A 17342-nucleotide genomic window follows, 5' to 3' on the forward strand; every position below is an offset into this window, starting at 1 on the left:
ACACACCTCTACTCCATCCACCCTGATCCCCCACACATCACACACACAGCTCTACTCCATCCATCCTGATCCCCCACACATCACACACACAGCTCTACTCCATCCATCCTGATCCCCCACACATCACACACACAGCTCTACTCCATCCATCCTGATCCCCCACACATCACACACAGCTCTACTCCATCCATCCTGATCCCCACACATCACACATAGCTCTACTCCATCCATCCTGATCCCCCACACATCACACACAGCTCTACTCCATCCATCCTGATCCCCCACACATCACACACACAGCTCTACTCCATCCACCCTGATCCCCCACACATCACACACGGCTCTACTCCATCCATCCTGATCCCCCACACATCACACACACAGCTCTACTCCATCCATCCTGACCCCCACACATCACACACACAGCTCTACTCCATCCATCCTGATCCCCCACACATCACACACACAGCTCTACTCCATCCATCCTGATCCCCCAGACATCACACACACAGCTCTACTCCATCCATCCTGATCCCCCACACATCACACACAGCTCTACTCCATCCATCCTGATCCCCACACATCACACATAGCTCTACTCCATCCATCCTGATCCCCCACACATCACACACAGCTCTACTCCATCCATCCTGATCCCCCACACATCACACACACAGCTCTACTCCATCCACCCTGATCCCCCACACATCACACACGGCTCTACTCCATCCATCCTGATCCCCCACACATCACACACACAGCTCTACTCCATCCATCCTGACCCCCACACATCACACACACAGTTCTACTCCATCCATCCTGATCCCCACACATCACACACACAGCTCTACTCCATCCATCCTGATCCCCACACATCACACACACCTCTACTCCATCCACCCTGATCCCCCACACATCACACACACAGCTCTACTCCATCCATCCTGACCCCCACACATCACACACACAGCTCTACTCCATCCATCCTGACCCCCACACATCACACACACAGTTCTACTCCATCCATCCTGATCCCCACACATCACACACACAGCTCTACTCCATCCATCCTGATCCCCACACATCACACACACAGCTCTACTCCATCCATCCTGACCCCCACACATCACACACACAGCTCTACTCCATCCATCCTGACCCCCACACATCACACACAGCTCTACTTCATCCATCCTGATCCCCACACATCACACACACAGCTCTACTCCATCCATCCTGACCCCCACACATCACACACACAGCTCTACTCCATCCATCCTGATCCCCAAACATCACACACACAGCTCTACTCCATCCATCCTGACCCCCCACACACACAGGTGTACTCCATCCATCCTGATCCCCACACATCACACACAGCTCTACTCCATCCATCCTGATCCCCACACATCACACACACCTCTACTCCATCCACCCTGATCCCCCACACATCACACACACAGCTCTACTCCATCCATCCTGATCCCCCACACATCACACACACAGCTCTACTCCATCCATCCTGATCCCCCACACATCACACACACAGCTCTACTCCATCCATCCTGATCCCCCACACATCACACACACAGCTCTACTCCATCCATCCTGATCCCCCACACATCACACACAGCTCTACTCCATCCATCCTGATCCCTACACATCACACATAGCTCTACTCCATCCATCCTGATCCCCCACACATCACACACACAGCTCTACTCCATCCACCCTGATCCCCCACACATCACACACGGCTCTACTCCATCCATCCTGATCCCCCACACATCACACACACAGCTCTACTCCATCCATCCTGACCCCCACACATCACACACACAGTTCTACTCCATCCATCCTGATCCCCACACATCACACACACAGCTCTACTCCATCCATCCTGATCCCCACACATCACACACACCTCTACTCCATCCACCCTGATCCCCCACACATCACACACACAGCTCTACTCCATCCATCCTGACCCCCACACATCACACACACAGTTCTACTCCATCCATCCTGATCCCCACACATCACACACACAGCTCTACACCATCCATCCTGATCCCCACACATCACACACACCTCTACTCCATCTACCCTGATCCCCCACACATCACACACACAGCTCTACTCCATCCATCCTGATCCCCCACACATCACACACACAGCTCTACTCCATCCATCCTGATCCCCCACACATCACACACACAGCTCTACTCTATCCATCCTGATCCCGCACACATCACACACAGCTCTACTCCATCCATCCTGATCCCCACACATCACACATAGCTCTACTCCATCCATCCTGATCCCCCACACATCACACACAGCTCTACTCCATCCATCCTGATCCCCCACACATCACACACTCAGCTCTACTCCATCCACCCTGATCCCCCACACATCACACACGGCTCTACTCCATCCATCCTGATCCCCCACACATCACACACACAGCTCTACTCCATCCATCCTGACCCCCACACATCACACACACAGTTCTACTCCATCCATCCTGATCCCCACACATCACACACACAGCTCTACTCCATCCATCCTGATCCCCACACATCACACACACCTCTACTCCATCCACCCTGATCCCCCACACATCACACACACAGCTCTACTCCATCCATCCTGACCCCCACACATCACACACACAGTTCTACTCCATCCATCCTGATCCCCACACATCACACACACAGCTCTACTCCATCCATCCTGATCCCCACACATCACACACACAGCTCTACTCCATCCACCCTGATCCCCCACACATCACACACACAGCTCTACTCCATCCATCCTGACCCCCACACATCACACACACAGTTGTACTCCATCCATCCTGATCCCCACACATCACACACACAGCTCTACTCCATCCATCCTGATCCCCACACATCACACACAGCTCGACTCCATCTATCCTGATCCCCACACATCACACACAGCTCTACTCCATCCATCCTGATCCCCACACATCACACACACAGCTCTACTCCATCCATCCTGATCCCCCACACATCACACACACAGCTCTACTCCATCCATCCTGCGGTGGGCGTGTCAGAGTGCAGCAGTGTGTGCTCAGCTGTTGGAGAGTGAAGACCTGCAGGCAGCCTCTCTCTCTTCCAGGGGGAGAAGGTCTGCTTTTCCCCAGCGAGTATGCCCTCGCCTGGGGCATCCACTGCCTCCCGGGATGGACCGGCGGGGGGCAGCGAGAGGCAGCCGGTTCCAGGAGCCAATACAGAATTAAGGAGGTCGCAGAGACTGAAAGTGCAAGCAGCAGAAACTAAAGGTAAGCCCCAGGAGGAAGATCTGTACTCCTGGGGTGAAAGAAAGGATGGAGAGACAGTAGAGCAATTAGCCACCCGCTTTAATAAGTACAAGCGGGAGTTTGAGGCAATAAGCGGCAAATTGAAGAAACTGCAGCATGAAGTGCAGGGTCTGAAAGCCCTGCTAGAGACATGCTCAAGAGACCAAAAGAAAGACTATCAGGACGAAATAAAGAACATAATGGAGGAAATTAAGAAACTGACAGCAAGAAAAGAGGCTATAAAGGCAAACGGAGGCAGCATGTCAGAGAACTGGAGACACCAGGAGCGCTTTAATAGGAACATTCCATTCTATACCAGCAGTGAAGAGAGTGCAGAGGAAGGCTGCAGAGGGAAAACCCAGCTTTCTGCAAGCCTGCAGCAGCATTCAAACACTGCTAGATCGCAGGGGGTTAATGAACAGAGCCCCAGAGGCGGCCAAGGAAAGCAGAGGACGGGTCACGAGTCTGACGCTAGCATCCCGGCAAGACAAGCCGACCCGCCCCTCTCAGGTTCATCCATGGAAGAGGAAAGTGACAGCGGCGGGTATCTACTCAGCGAGATCCAGAAAATGGAGGCCCCCCCGGATTTGAGCAAGCTGTGCTTCGGGAACGAGACACCTGAAGAGGACACCCGTATCCGCGCAAAAGGCCAGGCGAAGAAGGCTACAGTGGAAGTGGTAAGTTCAAGATATGTGCCACTTCCTGATAATGCAATCCCTGCGGCAGGGGGTCGCCCGGTGTCTGAAGTGGCACCGGGAGCCAGTCAAAAGGGAGAGAAAATAGAACCATTGGTAGCCCCCCGTGTCCAGTCTGGCAAGGTGCTTGCTGCAGGGTCAGACTACAAGGGGGCGGGGCATAGTAATGATAGTTTCGCGGGCTCGGTGGAGCAAGTACAGTTGGAGCATGTAATTATGCAGGTCTCCTCAGACCAGGCTACTGTGGTGGAGGTACAGGAGCCGGGTGAGGGGACAGATGATGCCATTGATGATATGGATTGTTTGCCAACAGTAGATGAGCAGTGCCCTGGAGGGGGGGAGAACGCACAGGCGGCAACGCAGCAGCGGCCGGTGGTCTCTCCTCTCCAGGACAAAGGAAAAGATACTAAAACAAAAGGGACCGTGCAGGGGTTAAATACATCAAGAAAGGCCAGTGTAAAATCAGCAGTGCCAGCAAAAATCAATGTAAAATCTGAATCCCAAACTCTCTCGGCTCGTACAGGCACGGGGCTAGTGTCCAGCGGGGAGTTAGGAGTTAAGGCAGCGGATCGTGCACAGGAGACGGAGCGGCGGGGAGCTGAGGCAGCGGGGAGTGGAAAGGCAGGAGTGATTAAAAAGGGGCAGCTGATGAATGAAAGTAAAAAGCAGTCCGGGGTTCTCAGCACTCAGAGGGTTAAAAATGTCCAGGGAAAAAAAATAGATGTAAAAGCAGTAGCGCCCAAGGAAGGTGCTACTGGGAAATCAGTTGGGGCAAGTAAGACAGCAGCAGGCCCGAGTGCTAGAGAAACCGCGCCAAAGTCAGCCTCTCTGGAAGATGTTAAAATGAGAAGAGCTGCGAGTTGTAAGAGTGTGGCTGAAATAAAGGAGGGTAAAAGAAGAATGAGTGAGAGCGGTCGGGATGGCCGGCTGGGGGGGACCCAGGCCATGCTGCAAAGAGGCTCGTCGGGGACCCTTTCGGTGCAGGCCAGCCCGAAGGTAAAGAAAGCAGCAGGGAAGACAGTACAAGCAGTTTCCCAAAACAAGAGGGGAGGGGGAACTGAGGAGGGACAAAAGGGAAATAAAAGAAAGAATGGTGGAGTGCATGAGGGGGTGAAAGTCATAAAGCAAGTAGAAGCAGAGGGAGAGAAGGAGATTGTAATAGATAAGGGAAATGAAAGGCTAAACACTGATAAAGGGGAGGAGGGGAGTGGTGAAAGAACAAAACAGAATAACAAAGGTGTGGAGGTTGAGGAAAGTAGTGAGAGTGAGGGGAGGGAGAAGAGTGTGGGTGCAGGTGAGAATGCAGGTGAAGGATGCGGGAGTGGAAAAATTATGGAAGGGGGAAAAGGGGTTGAGCCTCCCCAGCAAGGGAGCAGGAGAAATAATGAGATGAGTGGAGATGAGAGGGGGTCTATGCCGGGCCCTTCATCTAGGCCCTCCCCTCCCCGCAGTAGTAACCCCCCGGTGGCCCCTGGGGCAAAGAGCTACGCTGGTGCAGTTCAGGGTGATGCGAGGAGGGTTTTGTCTGGTGGCACGGATAGGGATTTAAGACAGCAACTCACGGCCGCTCTGAGACGGGGCGAGAGGTCTGCCCTTATAGATGGTGAGCAGGTGGATTTAAGTTTTTGGGTTCAACGTTTTGGTCTTTCTGCCTTCCGAGAAAATACGGGAAATTGGTCACTCCCAACAGGCGGGCCAAGGGGGACCAGAAGGAATGCAGTCCGTCTTCGGTGGGAAAGTGATGAAACATGCCCTAGGAGGAGTGAGGTGGTTGAACTACTGCTGAAGATGGGCTTCAGGGCACATAACATCTTTGCTCTGATCCATCCCTTCGGTACCCCGGAGTTCGACATCAGTTTCGTAAGGCCAGAGGGTTTGGAACTCTTCTGGACCAATTACGAGCTGGTGAAGAATCGGCCTGGCTGGCGGGATTTCAGGGTCTCCCCCCTGTCCCGCCAGGACGATGTAAAGACGGTGACTGTGTTAACGCGTAATGAGTCTCTGTCTTCGCTTGATATCATGACCTGGTTAAGTCGTTTTGGAGAAGTTAAGGGTGCCCCGGTGAAAAACCGGGATGAATATGGTATCTGGTCCGGGGCATGGACTTTTCTGGTCCAGCTGAGCCGGGCGGGGAACTCAGTGACCCACATCCCCTCCTCGGCCTATCTGGGTAGGGACAGGATCTCGGTCTTCTACCGGGGACAGCCTAAAGTGTGTCACCGATGCGGCGATCCCACCCATTTTAGTGCAGACTGCACTCAGCAGGTGTGCTTCTCATGTGGAGGGGTGGGCCATACAGCCGCATCGTGTAGGGACATACGCTGTCACCTGTGTGGTGTTCTAGGACACCCCTACAGCCGCTGCCCTCGTTCTAGTGCCAACACGGCCCCTGAACCCACGGGTAGGCCTCAGGAGACGCAGGGTGAGGGTCTGCCGGTGGGGGAGGGTGTTGACGGGGGTACTGGGGCTGAGGGTCCAGTGAAGAACGGCAGTAAGACAGCAAGTCAGATGAGACGCCTGGAAGCCAGGAAGGCGGCAAGGGCAGGTGAAACATCTGGGAAAACCGTTGGTACGGTCCGCGCCCCTGCCCTTGAGAAAGCTCCTGCTACTGAGGCTCCAGGGGAGAGCGAGTTGGAGGAGGAGACCGAGAGACTGCAGAGGGAAGAGGGGTCCGCCTCTGGCGCCGCTCTGTCATCAAATGAAGATGGCAGAGAATGGCTGGAAAAGAGGCGGAAAAAGGATGTGAAAAAGAAAAAACAACCAGGTAAAAGGAAATCTTCTCCTGCCCCGGGTCAGAGACTAATGGAAGGACAAACCGGCTCCCCTCTGGTGTCTCTTTCAAACCGTTTTCAATCCCTTGAGGGGGAACCTGAATCTCCCTTGCTGGTGGGGGTGACGGGGGAACCCGAGAGGGGTGGGGAGGGGCCGGAGGATGTGACCCCCCCTCCCGTCCTTGGGAAGACTGAGTCCCAGGGGAGGGAGGAGGTACCGAAGCCACCAGACAAAAGTTGGGCGTCCCCTGAAGAAGGAGGGGCAACAATCGAGGGCATGGATATGTCTGCGTCATTAAAGAGAGGAGGAGAGGAATGTGGGTTTTCGGGTGAAGAAAGGGGAAGGGATAAGATAAGAGTCATCCAACCTTAATCACCTTAGATGGCGGCACTCAGTCCGTTGACGCTGGCGACCATTAATGTAGCCAGCATTAAGTCAAATACTGCAAGATTTATGGCCTTTGATTTTTTCAGCCGTGTTGAAGCTGATATTTTATTTTTGCAGGAGACCAGGCTAACAGATTTAGCCAGTATATATCAGGCAAAGAGGGAGTGGACTCACGGGCCCTCCTATTGGTCTCTTGCGGCCGAGCAGTATAGCGGAGTGGCGGTTCTTTTTAAAACCGCAGATGTCACATGCCGACGGGTGATTGAGGTGGAAATGGGGAGGTGTTTGGTCCTAGACGTCCTTGTGGGAGGTCAAGAGCTACGACTGATTAACATCTACGGTCCTCAAAGTCAATGTGAGCGAAAGGACCTTTTCACAAGGATCAAGCCCTATCTTTTTTCAAGCCGGTTGGTAGTCTTTGGTGGAGACTTCAATAACGTCACGAGGCTCTGCGATAGGGGAGGTACCAAAGACAGACTGGATTATGATAGCGTCGCTTTGAATAGAATAGTCAGTGAGGCTCGCCTGGAGGACACCCACATCAGGCATGCCCCAGGCAACACGGTGTTCACCTTCCATCGAGGTAGTAGTAGGTCTAGGATAGACAGGTTTTATTTAAAGGAGGAAGCTGTCTCCTCACCTTTATTGGTGGTGGAGGTGGAGTTCTCCGACCACTGTTTAATTATGTTTACTTTGAATGTTACAGATACCCCTCGGATGGGTAGAGGTTTATGGAAATTGAATTCGGCCCTCCTGGAAGAAGCTGAGATAAGACAGTCCTTTGAGGAGTTCCTTCAGAGCCAGATTCCGCTCATGGGCCTATGTAACAGTAAGTCAGAGTGGTGGGAGATTTTCAAGAAAAGGGCAGCGAGGTATTTCCGTGAGCTCTCTAACCTCAGATCCTTGTCTTGTTATCGTTTATATCAAGGACTGAGGAGGAAACTCGAGAGGCTTGTCTCGGCGGGGGGCAACCGTGAGGAAGTCTCCAGAGTGAAATCCCTGTTAAAAAGGTGCCAGTATGATAGGTACACATCCTTGGTTTTTGAGAGGGATTTCGGGAAATTCCGCTCGCCCGACCCCTACAGAAACTGTAGGATGTCAGTAAATAGTAAGATGGTTACAGGACTGATTGATAGTACAGGGTCTCTGAAGAGGTCCAGTTCAGAGATCCTGGAGGTAGTCAGATCCTACTACTCGGGCCTTCTGGCAGGGAAGGATCAAGATCGAGACAGGCTGTCGGCTTTCCTGGCTGAAACCATTCCTGAAGAGAGAGTGACCTCTGGGCTTGACGTTTTGACAGACGCTATCAGAGAAGAGGAAATGAGACTGGCCTTTGATGGGCTTAAGCTCAAGAAAACGCCAGGTCCGGATGGCTTATCATCCGAGTTCTACAAAACCTTTAAGGAACAGTTGGTTCCCCTATTGACTGAGGTATATAATGAGTGCCTTTCCTCGGGTACTCTGCCAGAGTCAATGAGGAGGTCAGCCCTGATCATCTTGTCAAAGGGTAAGGATCCGTCCCGGATTGAGAATTGGCGTCCCATAGCGCTGCTCAATACGGACCGGAAGATTTTGGCTAAGGTGCTGTTTAATCGTTTGGTGCGGTTTGCACCGGAGCTGCTTTCGGGTGATCAGCACTGTTCTGTTCCAGGCCGAAGCACATTTAGTGCCGTGCTGAGTGTCCGGGAGGTTGTGGAGCAGGGCAGGGCTGGGAACTGGAGAGGGTTCTTGCTGTCCTTGGATCAGGCAAAGGCTTTTGATAAGGTTAACCATGAGTACCTCTGGTCGGTGCTTTTGAAATATGGTCTGCCGGTAGGGTTTGTCAATTGGTTAAAAACTTTGTACAAAGGGGCTGAGAGTTTCCCGCTGGTGAACGGTTGGGCTGGGCGCCCCTTTTTTGTGGGATCCGGGGTTCGTCAGGGCTGTCCCTTAAGCCCCCTGCTATACGTGTTTGCGATCGACCCCTTTTTAAGGAGGTTGGGTTGTGGGCCGTTGGCGGGGGTTGGGGTGGGCCTGGGGGACTCTGGGCCGGCACTAAGGGTGGTGGCCTACGCCGATGATGTCACGATTTTCGTCTCTTCTCGCGAGGAGGCGGGATGGGTGATGTCGGAGGTTGTGGAGTATTCAGAAGTAACTGGATCCCAGCTCAACTGGGATAAGTGTGGAAGTCTCTGGTTGGGAGAAGGAGATCCTGATTTTAGTCTCTCGGACACCCTCCCAAGACCCCAGGAGTCATTAAAAATTCTGGGCATCCATTTCGGCCAGGGAAATTATCCCGAGACAAATTGGGAAGGCAGACTAAAAGATGCCAGTCAAAAGGTGGACCAATGGAAGGGATGGTCTTTGTCCCTGAGGGAAAAGGTGAGCCTCATCAAAACCTTCCTGCTCCCCTTATTTATCTATCTAGGCAGCGTGTGCATCTTGCCAGAGTCTTCTTGGACACGGATCTATAGCCTGTTCTTCCAGCTGTTATGGGACAACAGGCTGAACCTAGTGAAGCGAGAGGTCACATACCGCCCAAGGAGACTAGGGGGATTGGGTATGGTCAATCCCGTGGTGTTTTTAGTCAACACCTTCTTGAAGATTAATCTAGTCAACTTCCGCAATGAGGAAAGGGCTCCTTGGTGGGTAGTTTCCTCTAAGTCATGGTTTCGGCCCTTTCTCCAGGATTGGGTGAGAGGAGGGCGAGTGAAAGACCTACGCACGCCGCACGGACATCTCCCGGCTTACGTTACTCCGGCTCTGAAGCTTATCCGTCGATGGGGCTTGGGGGCTGTGGAGGTTGAGACTCTCTCGAGGAGGTTCCTTGATAGGAGGGTCCTGACCTCCCGTTTCCAAAAGCCATTGGCCCTCAAGGACTGCCCAGGCCAGGACCTGGAGGGTGGGTTGGTTTTGTTAAATTCAGTGAGGGTCCCTATGAAGTTTTGGGATTTGGCCTGGCGCTCTTTCCACGGAAAGCTGTATGTGAGGGACAATCTGAAGTATAGGAGCACGGAGGAAAGAAATTGCCCCCGTGAGGAGTGTGGCTCTACGGTGGAAACCATGGAGCATTTCCTACTTCAATGTCCCTTCAATACAGAGGTATACAGAAGGGTGGGGATTTCCATCGGCTGGCCCCGGCTGGCTGGACTCTCCTATTCCGAGTGGGCATATGGAGCTTTCAGAGTTCTGGGTGGCCGGGATAAATGCACGTTATATTTAGTCAGCCTAGTGGTTAGATATTTCACGTGGCACGCAAGGTGTCTAGTTTCGACGCGTCAGAAAATCCTCCCGGTGGAAGTAGTATGTAGGGGCATTCTTGATGACCTGGGGAAGGTACGTTCTTGGGAGGGCAGCAGGTTGGGAGCGCCAAAGGCATCTCGGTTATGGAGGGGCCTTTCTTTTACGGTGCCCTAGCCTGTTTCCCTTTCCGATTCCTGGTGGTGGGCTGGTTTTTCTCACACTAATAGCTTTTTGTTTTGTTTTAAGTACAAAAGGAGAAATAGGGCTTGCAAATGACTGAACCAGGACTCAATGGTAAGACGGTGATGGTAAGAGGGTGAAGGGAATTTTCTTTATAGTGAAGAGAATTAAGTGTGTAACAACATTTAATTAAATTATATTGAGGGAAAAAATAAATAAAAAAAAAAATAAAAAAATTATATTTAAATTATATTTTGTGTATATATGTATATAATATGCTGTAAATATTAGATTAGTTATTGTGTTGGAAAAAAAAAAAAAAAAAAAAAAAAAAAAAAATATATATATATATATATATAATCACTAATTTTGTAAGTAGGTTATGGTATAACTTCGTAGGGAAACAGAAAATTGTATAAATAATGTTAACATTTCATGGTATCTTCTTTTCATGTCTTAAGGGCCCGGCATAGCGTAGGGGGGTTTATGAGGGGAATGCTCTAGGTGGTACTGTTGTTTCATTTCAAATGAGAAAAAAAAAAAAAAAAAAAAAAAAAAAATCTAAAGCCAGTTTATTTGTTTTCTTTCTGGGGAACGTATGCTGGCATTGCTGATTTGTCTGGCATCGAGGATCTTCTGGCACCAGAGAGTCCATGGGCAGTAAGGGAAGATACGGACAGAAAAACTAAAGCAGGAGAAGAGGCAAAGAACAAAAGAGAAGCTCAAAAAAGGTCAAGAGAGGATGAGGAGGTCCTTATTTTTCTGTTTTGTTCAGAAGAAGCAAGCTTCCTGAGCGGACATTGTACGGACTGGAATACATGTTGTGTTAATTTGTGTTTGATGCTCCAAACTGTGGAGAGAGTCATACTTTTGTTTTGACAATTACTGTTATGTTTCCTAATTTTATAATAAAATAGAGTTCCATCCATTCTGATCCCCACACATCACGCACACAGCTCTACTCCATCCATTCTGATCCCCACACATCATACACAGCTCTACTCTATCCATCCTGATCCCCACACATCACACACAGTACTACTACTCCATCCATCCTGATTCCCCACACATCACACACACAGCTCTACTCCATCCATTCTGATCCCCACACATCACACACAGCTCTACACCATCCATCCTGATCCCCACACATCACACTCAGCTCTACTCCATCCATCCTGATCCCCCACACATCACACACACAGCTCTACTCCATCCATCCTGATCCCCCACACATCACACACACAGCTCTACTCCATCCATCCTGATCCCCAAACATCACACACACAGCTCTACTCCATCCATCCTGACCCCCCACACACACAGGTGTACTCCATCCATCCTGATCCCCACACATCACACACAGCTCTACTCCATCCATCCTGATCCCCACACATCACACACACCTCTACTCCATCCACCCTGATCCCCCACACATCACACACACAGCTCTACTCCATCCATCCTGATCCCCCACACATCACACACACAGCTCTACTCCATCCATCCTGATCCCCCACACATCACACACACAGCTCTACTCCATCCATCCTGATCCCCCACACATCACACACAGCTCTACTCCATCCATCCTGATCCCCACACATCACACATAGCTCTACTCCATCCATCCTGATCCCCCACACATCACACACAGCTCTACTCCATCCATCCTGATCCCCCACACATCACACACACAGCTCTACTCCATCCACCCTGATCCCCCACACATCACACACGGCTCTACTCCATCCATCCTGATCCCCCACACATCACACACACAGCTCTACTCCATCCATCCTGACCCCCACACATCACACACACAGTTCTACTCCATCCATCCTGATCCCCACACATCACACACACAGCTCTACTCCATCCATCCTGATCCCCACACATCACACACACCTCTACTCCATGCACCCTGATCCCCCACACATCACACACACAGCTCTACTCCATCCATCCTGACCCCCACACATCACACACACAGTTCTACTCCATCCATCCTGATCCCCACACATCACACACACAGCTCTACTCCATCCATCCTGATCCCCACACATCACACACACAGCTCTACTCCATCCACCCTGATCCCCCACACATCACACACACAGCTCTACTCCATCCATCCTGATCCCCACACATCACACACACACCTCTACTCCATCCATCCTGATCCCCACACATCACACACAGCTCGACTCCATCTATCCTGATCCCCACACATCACACACAGCTCTACTCCATCCATCCTGATCCCCACACATCACACACACAGCTCTACTCCATCCATTCTGATCCCCACACATCACGCACACAGCTCTACTCCATCCATTCTGATCCCCACACATCATACACAGCTCTACTCTATCCATCCTGATCCCCACACATCACACACAGTACTACTACTCCATCCATCCTGATTCCCCACACATCACACACACAGCTCTACTCCATCCATTCTGATCCCCACACATCACACACAGCTCTACTCCATCCATCCTGATCCCCACACATCACACACACAGCTCTACTCCATCCATCCTGACCCCCACACATCACACACACAGCTCTACTCCATCCATTCTGATCCCCACACATCACGCACACAGCTCTACTCCATCCATTCTGATCCCCACACATCATACACAGCTCTACTCTATCCATCCTGATCCCCACACATCACACACAGTACTACTACTCCATCCATCCTGATTCCCCACACATCACACACACAGCTCTACTCCATCCATTCTGATCCCCACACATCACACACAGCTCTACTCCATCCATCCTGATCCCCACACATCACACACAGCTCTACTCCATCCATCCTGATCCCCCACACATCACACACACAGCTCTACTCCATCCATCCAGATCCCCCACACATCACACACACAGCTCTACTCCATCCATCCTGATCCCCAAACATCACACACACAGCTCTACTCCATCCATCCTGACCCCCCACACACACAGGTGTACTCCATCCATCCTGATCCCCACACATCACACACAGCTCTACTCCATCCATCCTGATCCCCACACATCACACACACCTCTACTCCATCCACCCTGATCCCCCACACATCACACACACAGCTCTACTCCATCCATCCTGATCCCCCACACATCACACACACAGCTCTACTCCATCCATCCTGATCCCCCACACATCACACACAGCTCTACTCCATCCATCCTGATCCCCACACATCACACATAGCTCTACTCCATCCATCCTGATCCCCCACACATCACACACAGCTCTACTCCATCCATCCTGATCCCCCACACATCACACACACAGCTCTACTCCATCCACCCTGATCCCCCACACATCACACACGGCTCTACTCCATCCATCCTGATCCCCCTCACATCACACACACAGCTCTACTCCATCCATCCTGACCCCCACACATCACACACACAGCTCTACTCCATCCATCCTGATCCCCCACACATCACACACACAGCTCTACTCCATCCATCCTGATCCCCCAGACATCACACACACAGCTCTACTCCATCCATCCTGATCCCCCACACATCACACACAGCTCTACTCCATCCATCCTGATCCCCACACATCACACATAGCTCTACTCCATCCATCCTGATCCCCCACACATCCCACACAGCTCTACTCCATCCATCCTGATCCCCCACACATCACACACGGCTCTACTCCATCCATCCTGATCCCCCACACATCACACACACAGCTCTACTCCATCCATCCTGACCCCCACACATCACACACACAGCTCTACTCCATCCATCCTGATCCCCCACACATCACACACACAGCTCTACTCCATCCATCCTGATCCCCCAGACATCACACACACAGCTCTACTCCATCCATCCTGATCCCCCACACATCACACACAGCTCTACTCCATCCATCCTGATCCCCACACATCACACATAGCTCTACTCCATCCATCCTGATCCCCCACACATCACACACAGCTCTACTCCATCCACCCTGATCCCCCACACATCACACACGGCTCTACTCCATCCATCCTGATCCCCCACACGGCTCTACTCCATCCATCCTGATCCCCCACACATCACACACACAGCTCTACTCCATCCATCCTGACCCCCACACATCACACACACAGTTCTACTCCATCCATCCTGATCCCCACACATCACACACACAGCTCTACTCCATCCATCCTGATCCCCACACATCACACACACCTCTACTCCATCCACCCTGATCCCCCACACATCACACACACAGCTCTACTCCATCCATCCTGACCCCCACACATCACACACACAGTTCTACTCCATCCATCCTGATCCCCACACATCACACACACAGCTCTACTCCATCCATCCTGATCCCCACACATCACACACACAGCTCTACTCCATCCACCCTGATCCCCCACACATCACACACACAGCTCTACTCCATCCATCCTGACCCCCACACATTACACACACAGTTCTACTCCATCCATCCTGATCCCCACACATCACACACACAGCTCTACTCCATCCATCCTGATCCCCACACATCACACACAGCTCGACTCCATCTATCCTGATCCCCACACATCACACACAGCTCTACTCCATCCATCCTGATCCCCACACATCACACACAGCTCTACTCCATCCATCCTGATCCCCCACACATCACACACACAGCTCTACTCCATCCATCCAGATCCCCCACACATCACACACACAGCTCTACTCCATCCATCCTGATCCCCAAACATCACACACACAGCTCTACTCCATCCATCCTGACCCCCCACACACACAGGTGTACTCCATCCATCCTGATCCCCACACATCACACACAGCTCTATTCCATCCATCCTGATCCCCACACATCACACACACCTCTACTCCATCCACCCTGATCCCCCACACATCACACACACAGCTCTACTCCATCCATCCTGATCCCCCACACATCACACACACAGCTCTACTCCATCCATCCTGATCCCCCACACATCACACACACAGCTCTACTCCATCCATCCTGATCCCCCACACATCACACACAGCTCTACTCCATCCATCCTGATCCCCACACATCACACATAGCTCTACTCCATCCATCCTGATCCCCCACACATCACACACAGCTCTACTCCATCCATCCTGATCCCCCACACATCACACACACAGCTCTACTCCATCCACCCTGATCCCCCACACATCACACATGGCTCTACTCCATCCATCCTGATCCCCCACACATCACACACACAGCTCTACTCCATCCATCCTGACCCCCACACATCACACACACAGCTCTACTCCATCCATCCTGATCCCCCACACATCACACACACAGCTCTACTCCATCCATCCTGATCCCCCAGACATCACACACACAGCTCTACTCCATCCATCCTGATCCCCCACACATCACACACAGCTCTACTCCATCCATCCTGATCCCCACACATCACACATAGCTCTACTCCATCCATCCTGATCCCCCACACATCACACACAGCTCTACTCCATCCATCCTGATCCCCCACACATCACACACACAGCTCTACTCCATCCACCCTGATCCCCCACACATCACACACGGCTCTACTCCATCCATCCTGATCCCCCACACATCACACACACAGCTCTACTCCATCCATCCTGACCCCCACACATCACACACACAGTTCTACTCCATCCATCCTGATCCCCACACATCACACACACAGCTCTACTCCATCCATCCTGATCCCCACACATCACACACACCTCTACTCCATCCACCCTGATCCCCCACACATCACACACACAGCTCTACTCCATCCATCCTGACCCCCACACATCACACACACAGTTCTACTCCATCCATCCTGATCCCCACACATCACACACACAGCTCTACTCCATCCATCCTGATCCCCACACATCACACACACAGCTCTACTCCATCCATCCTGACCCCCACACATCACACACACAGCTCTACTCCATCCATCCTGACCCCCACACATCACACACAGCTCTACTTCATCCATCCTGATCCCCACACATCACACACACAGCTCTACTCCATCCATCCTGACCCCCACACATCACACACACAGCTCTACTCCATCCATCCTGATCCCCAAACATCACACACACAGCTCTACTCCATCCATCCTGACCCCCCACACACACAGGTGTACTCCATCCATCCTGATCCCCACACATCACACACAGCTCTACTCCATCCATCCTGATCCCCACACATCACACACACCTCTACTCCATCCACCCTGATCCCCCACACATCACACACACAGCTCTACTCCATCCATCCTGATCCCCCACACATCACACACACAGCTCTACTCCATCCATCCTGATCCCCCACACATCACACACACAGCTCTACTCCATCCATCCTGATCCCCCACACATCACACACACAGCTCTACTCCATCCATCCTGATCCCCCACACATCACACACAGCTCTACTCCATCCATCCTGATCCCCACACATCACACATAGCTCTACTCCATCCATCCTGATCCCCCACACATCACACACACAGCTCTACTCCATCCACCCTGATCCCCCACACATCACACACGGCTCTACTCCATCCATCCTGATCCCCCACACATCACACACACAGCTCTACTCCATCCATCCTGACCCCCACACATCACACACACAGTTCTACTCCATCCATCCTGATCCCCACACATCACACACACAGCTCTACTCCATCCATCCTGATCCCCACAC

At 51.9% G+C, this 17342-nt stretch overlaps 1 protein-coding gene across 3 annotated transcripts; it reads left to right on the plus strand.

Moving 5' to 3' along the window:
• Window positions 1-3112: 3112 nt before the first annotated feature.
• Window positions 3113-11518, plus strand: LOC136629195 (uncharacterized). 3 transcript variants are annotated; one of them, XM_066605367.1, is made up of 2 exons: window positions 3113-4011; window positions 11221-11518. In XM_066605367.1, exons 1-2 carry the CDS (start codon window positions 3184-3186, stop codon window positions 11467-11469), a joined length of 1077 nt encoding a protein of 358 aa, XP_066461464.1. In that variant the 5' UTR covers window positions 3113-3183; the 3' UTR covers window positions 11470-11518. The 3 variants fall into 3 exon arrangements, with proteins under 3 accessions (XP_066461464.1, XP_066461466.1, XP_066461465.1); XM_066605369.1 differs by lacking the exon at window positions 11221-11518 and adding an exon at window positions 10657-10889; XM_066605368.1 differs by lacking the exon at window positions 11221-11518 and adding an exon at window positions 7895-7999.
• Window positions 11519-17342: the final 5824 nt, after the last annotated feature.

The sequence above is a fragment of the Eleutherodactylus coqui genome, chromosome 5 (assembly GCF_035609145.1).
Source record: "Eleutherodactylus coqui strain aEleCoq1 chromosome 5, aEleCoq1.hap1, whole genome shotgun sequence".
NCBI lineage: Eukaryota > Metazoa > Chordata > Amphibia > Anura > Eleutherodactylidae > Eleutherodactylus > Eleutherodactylus coqui.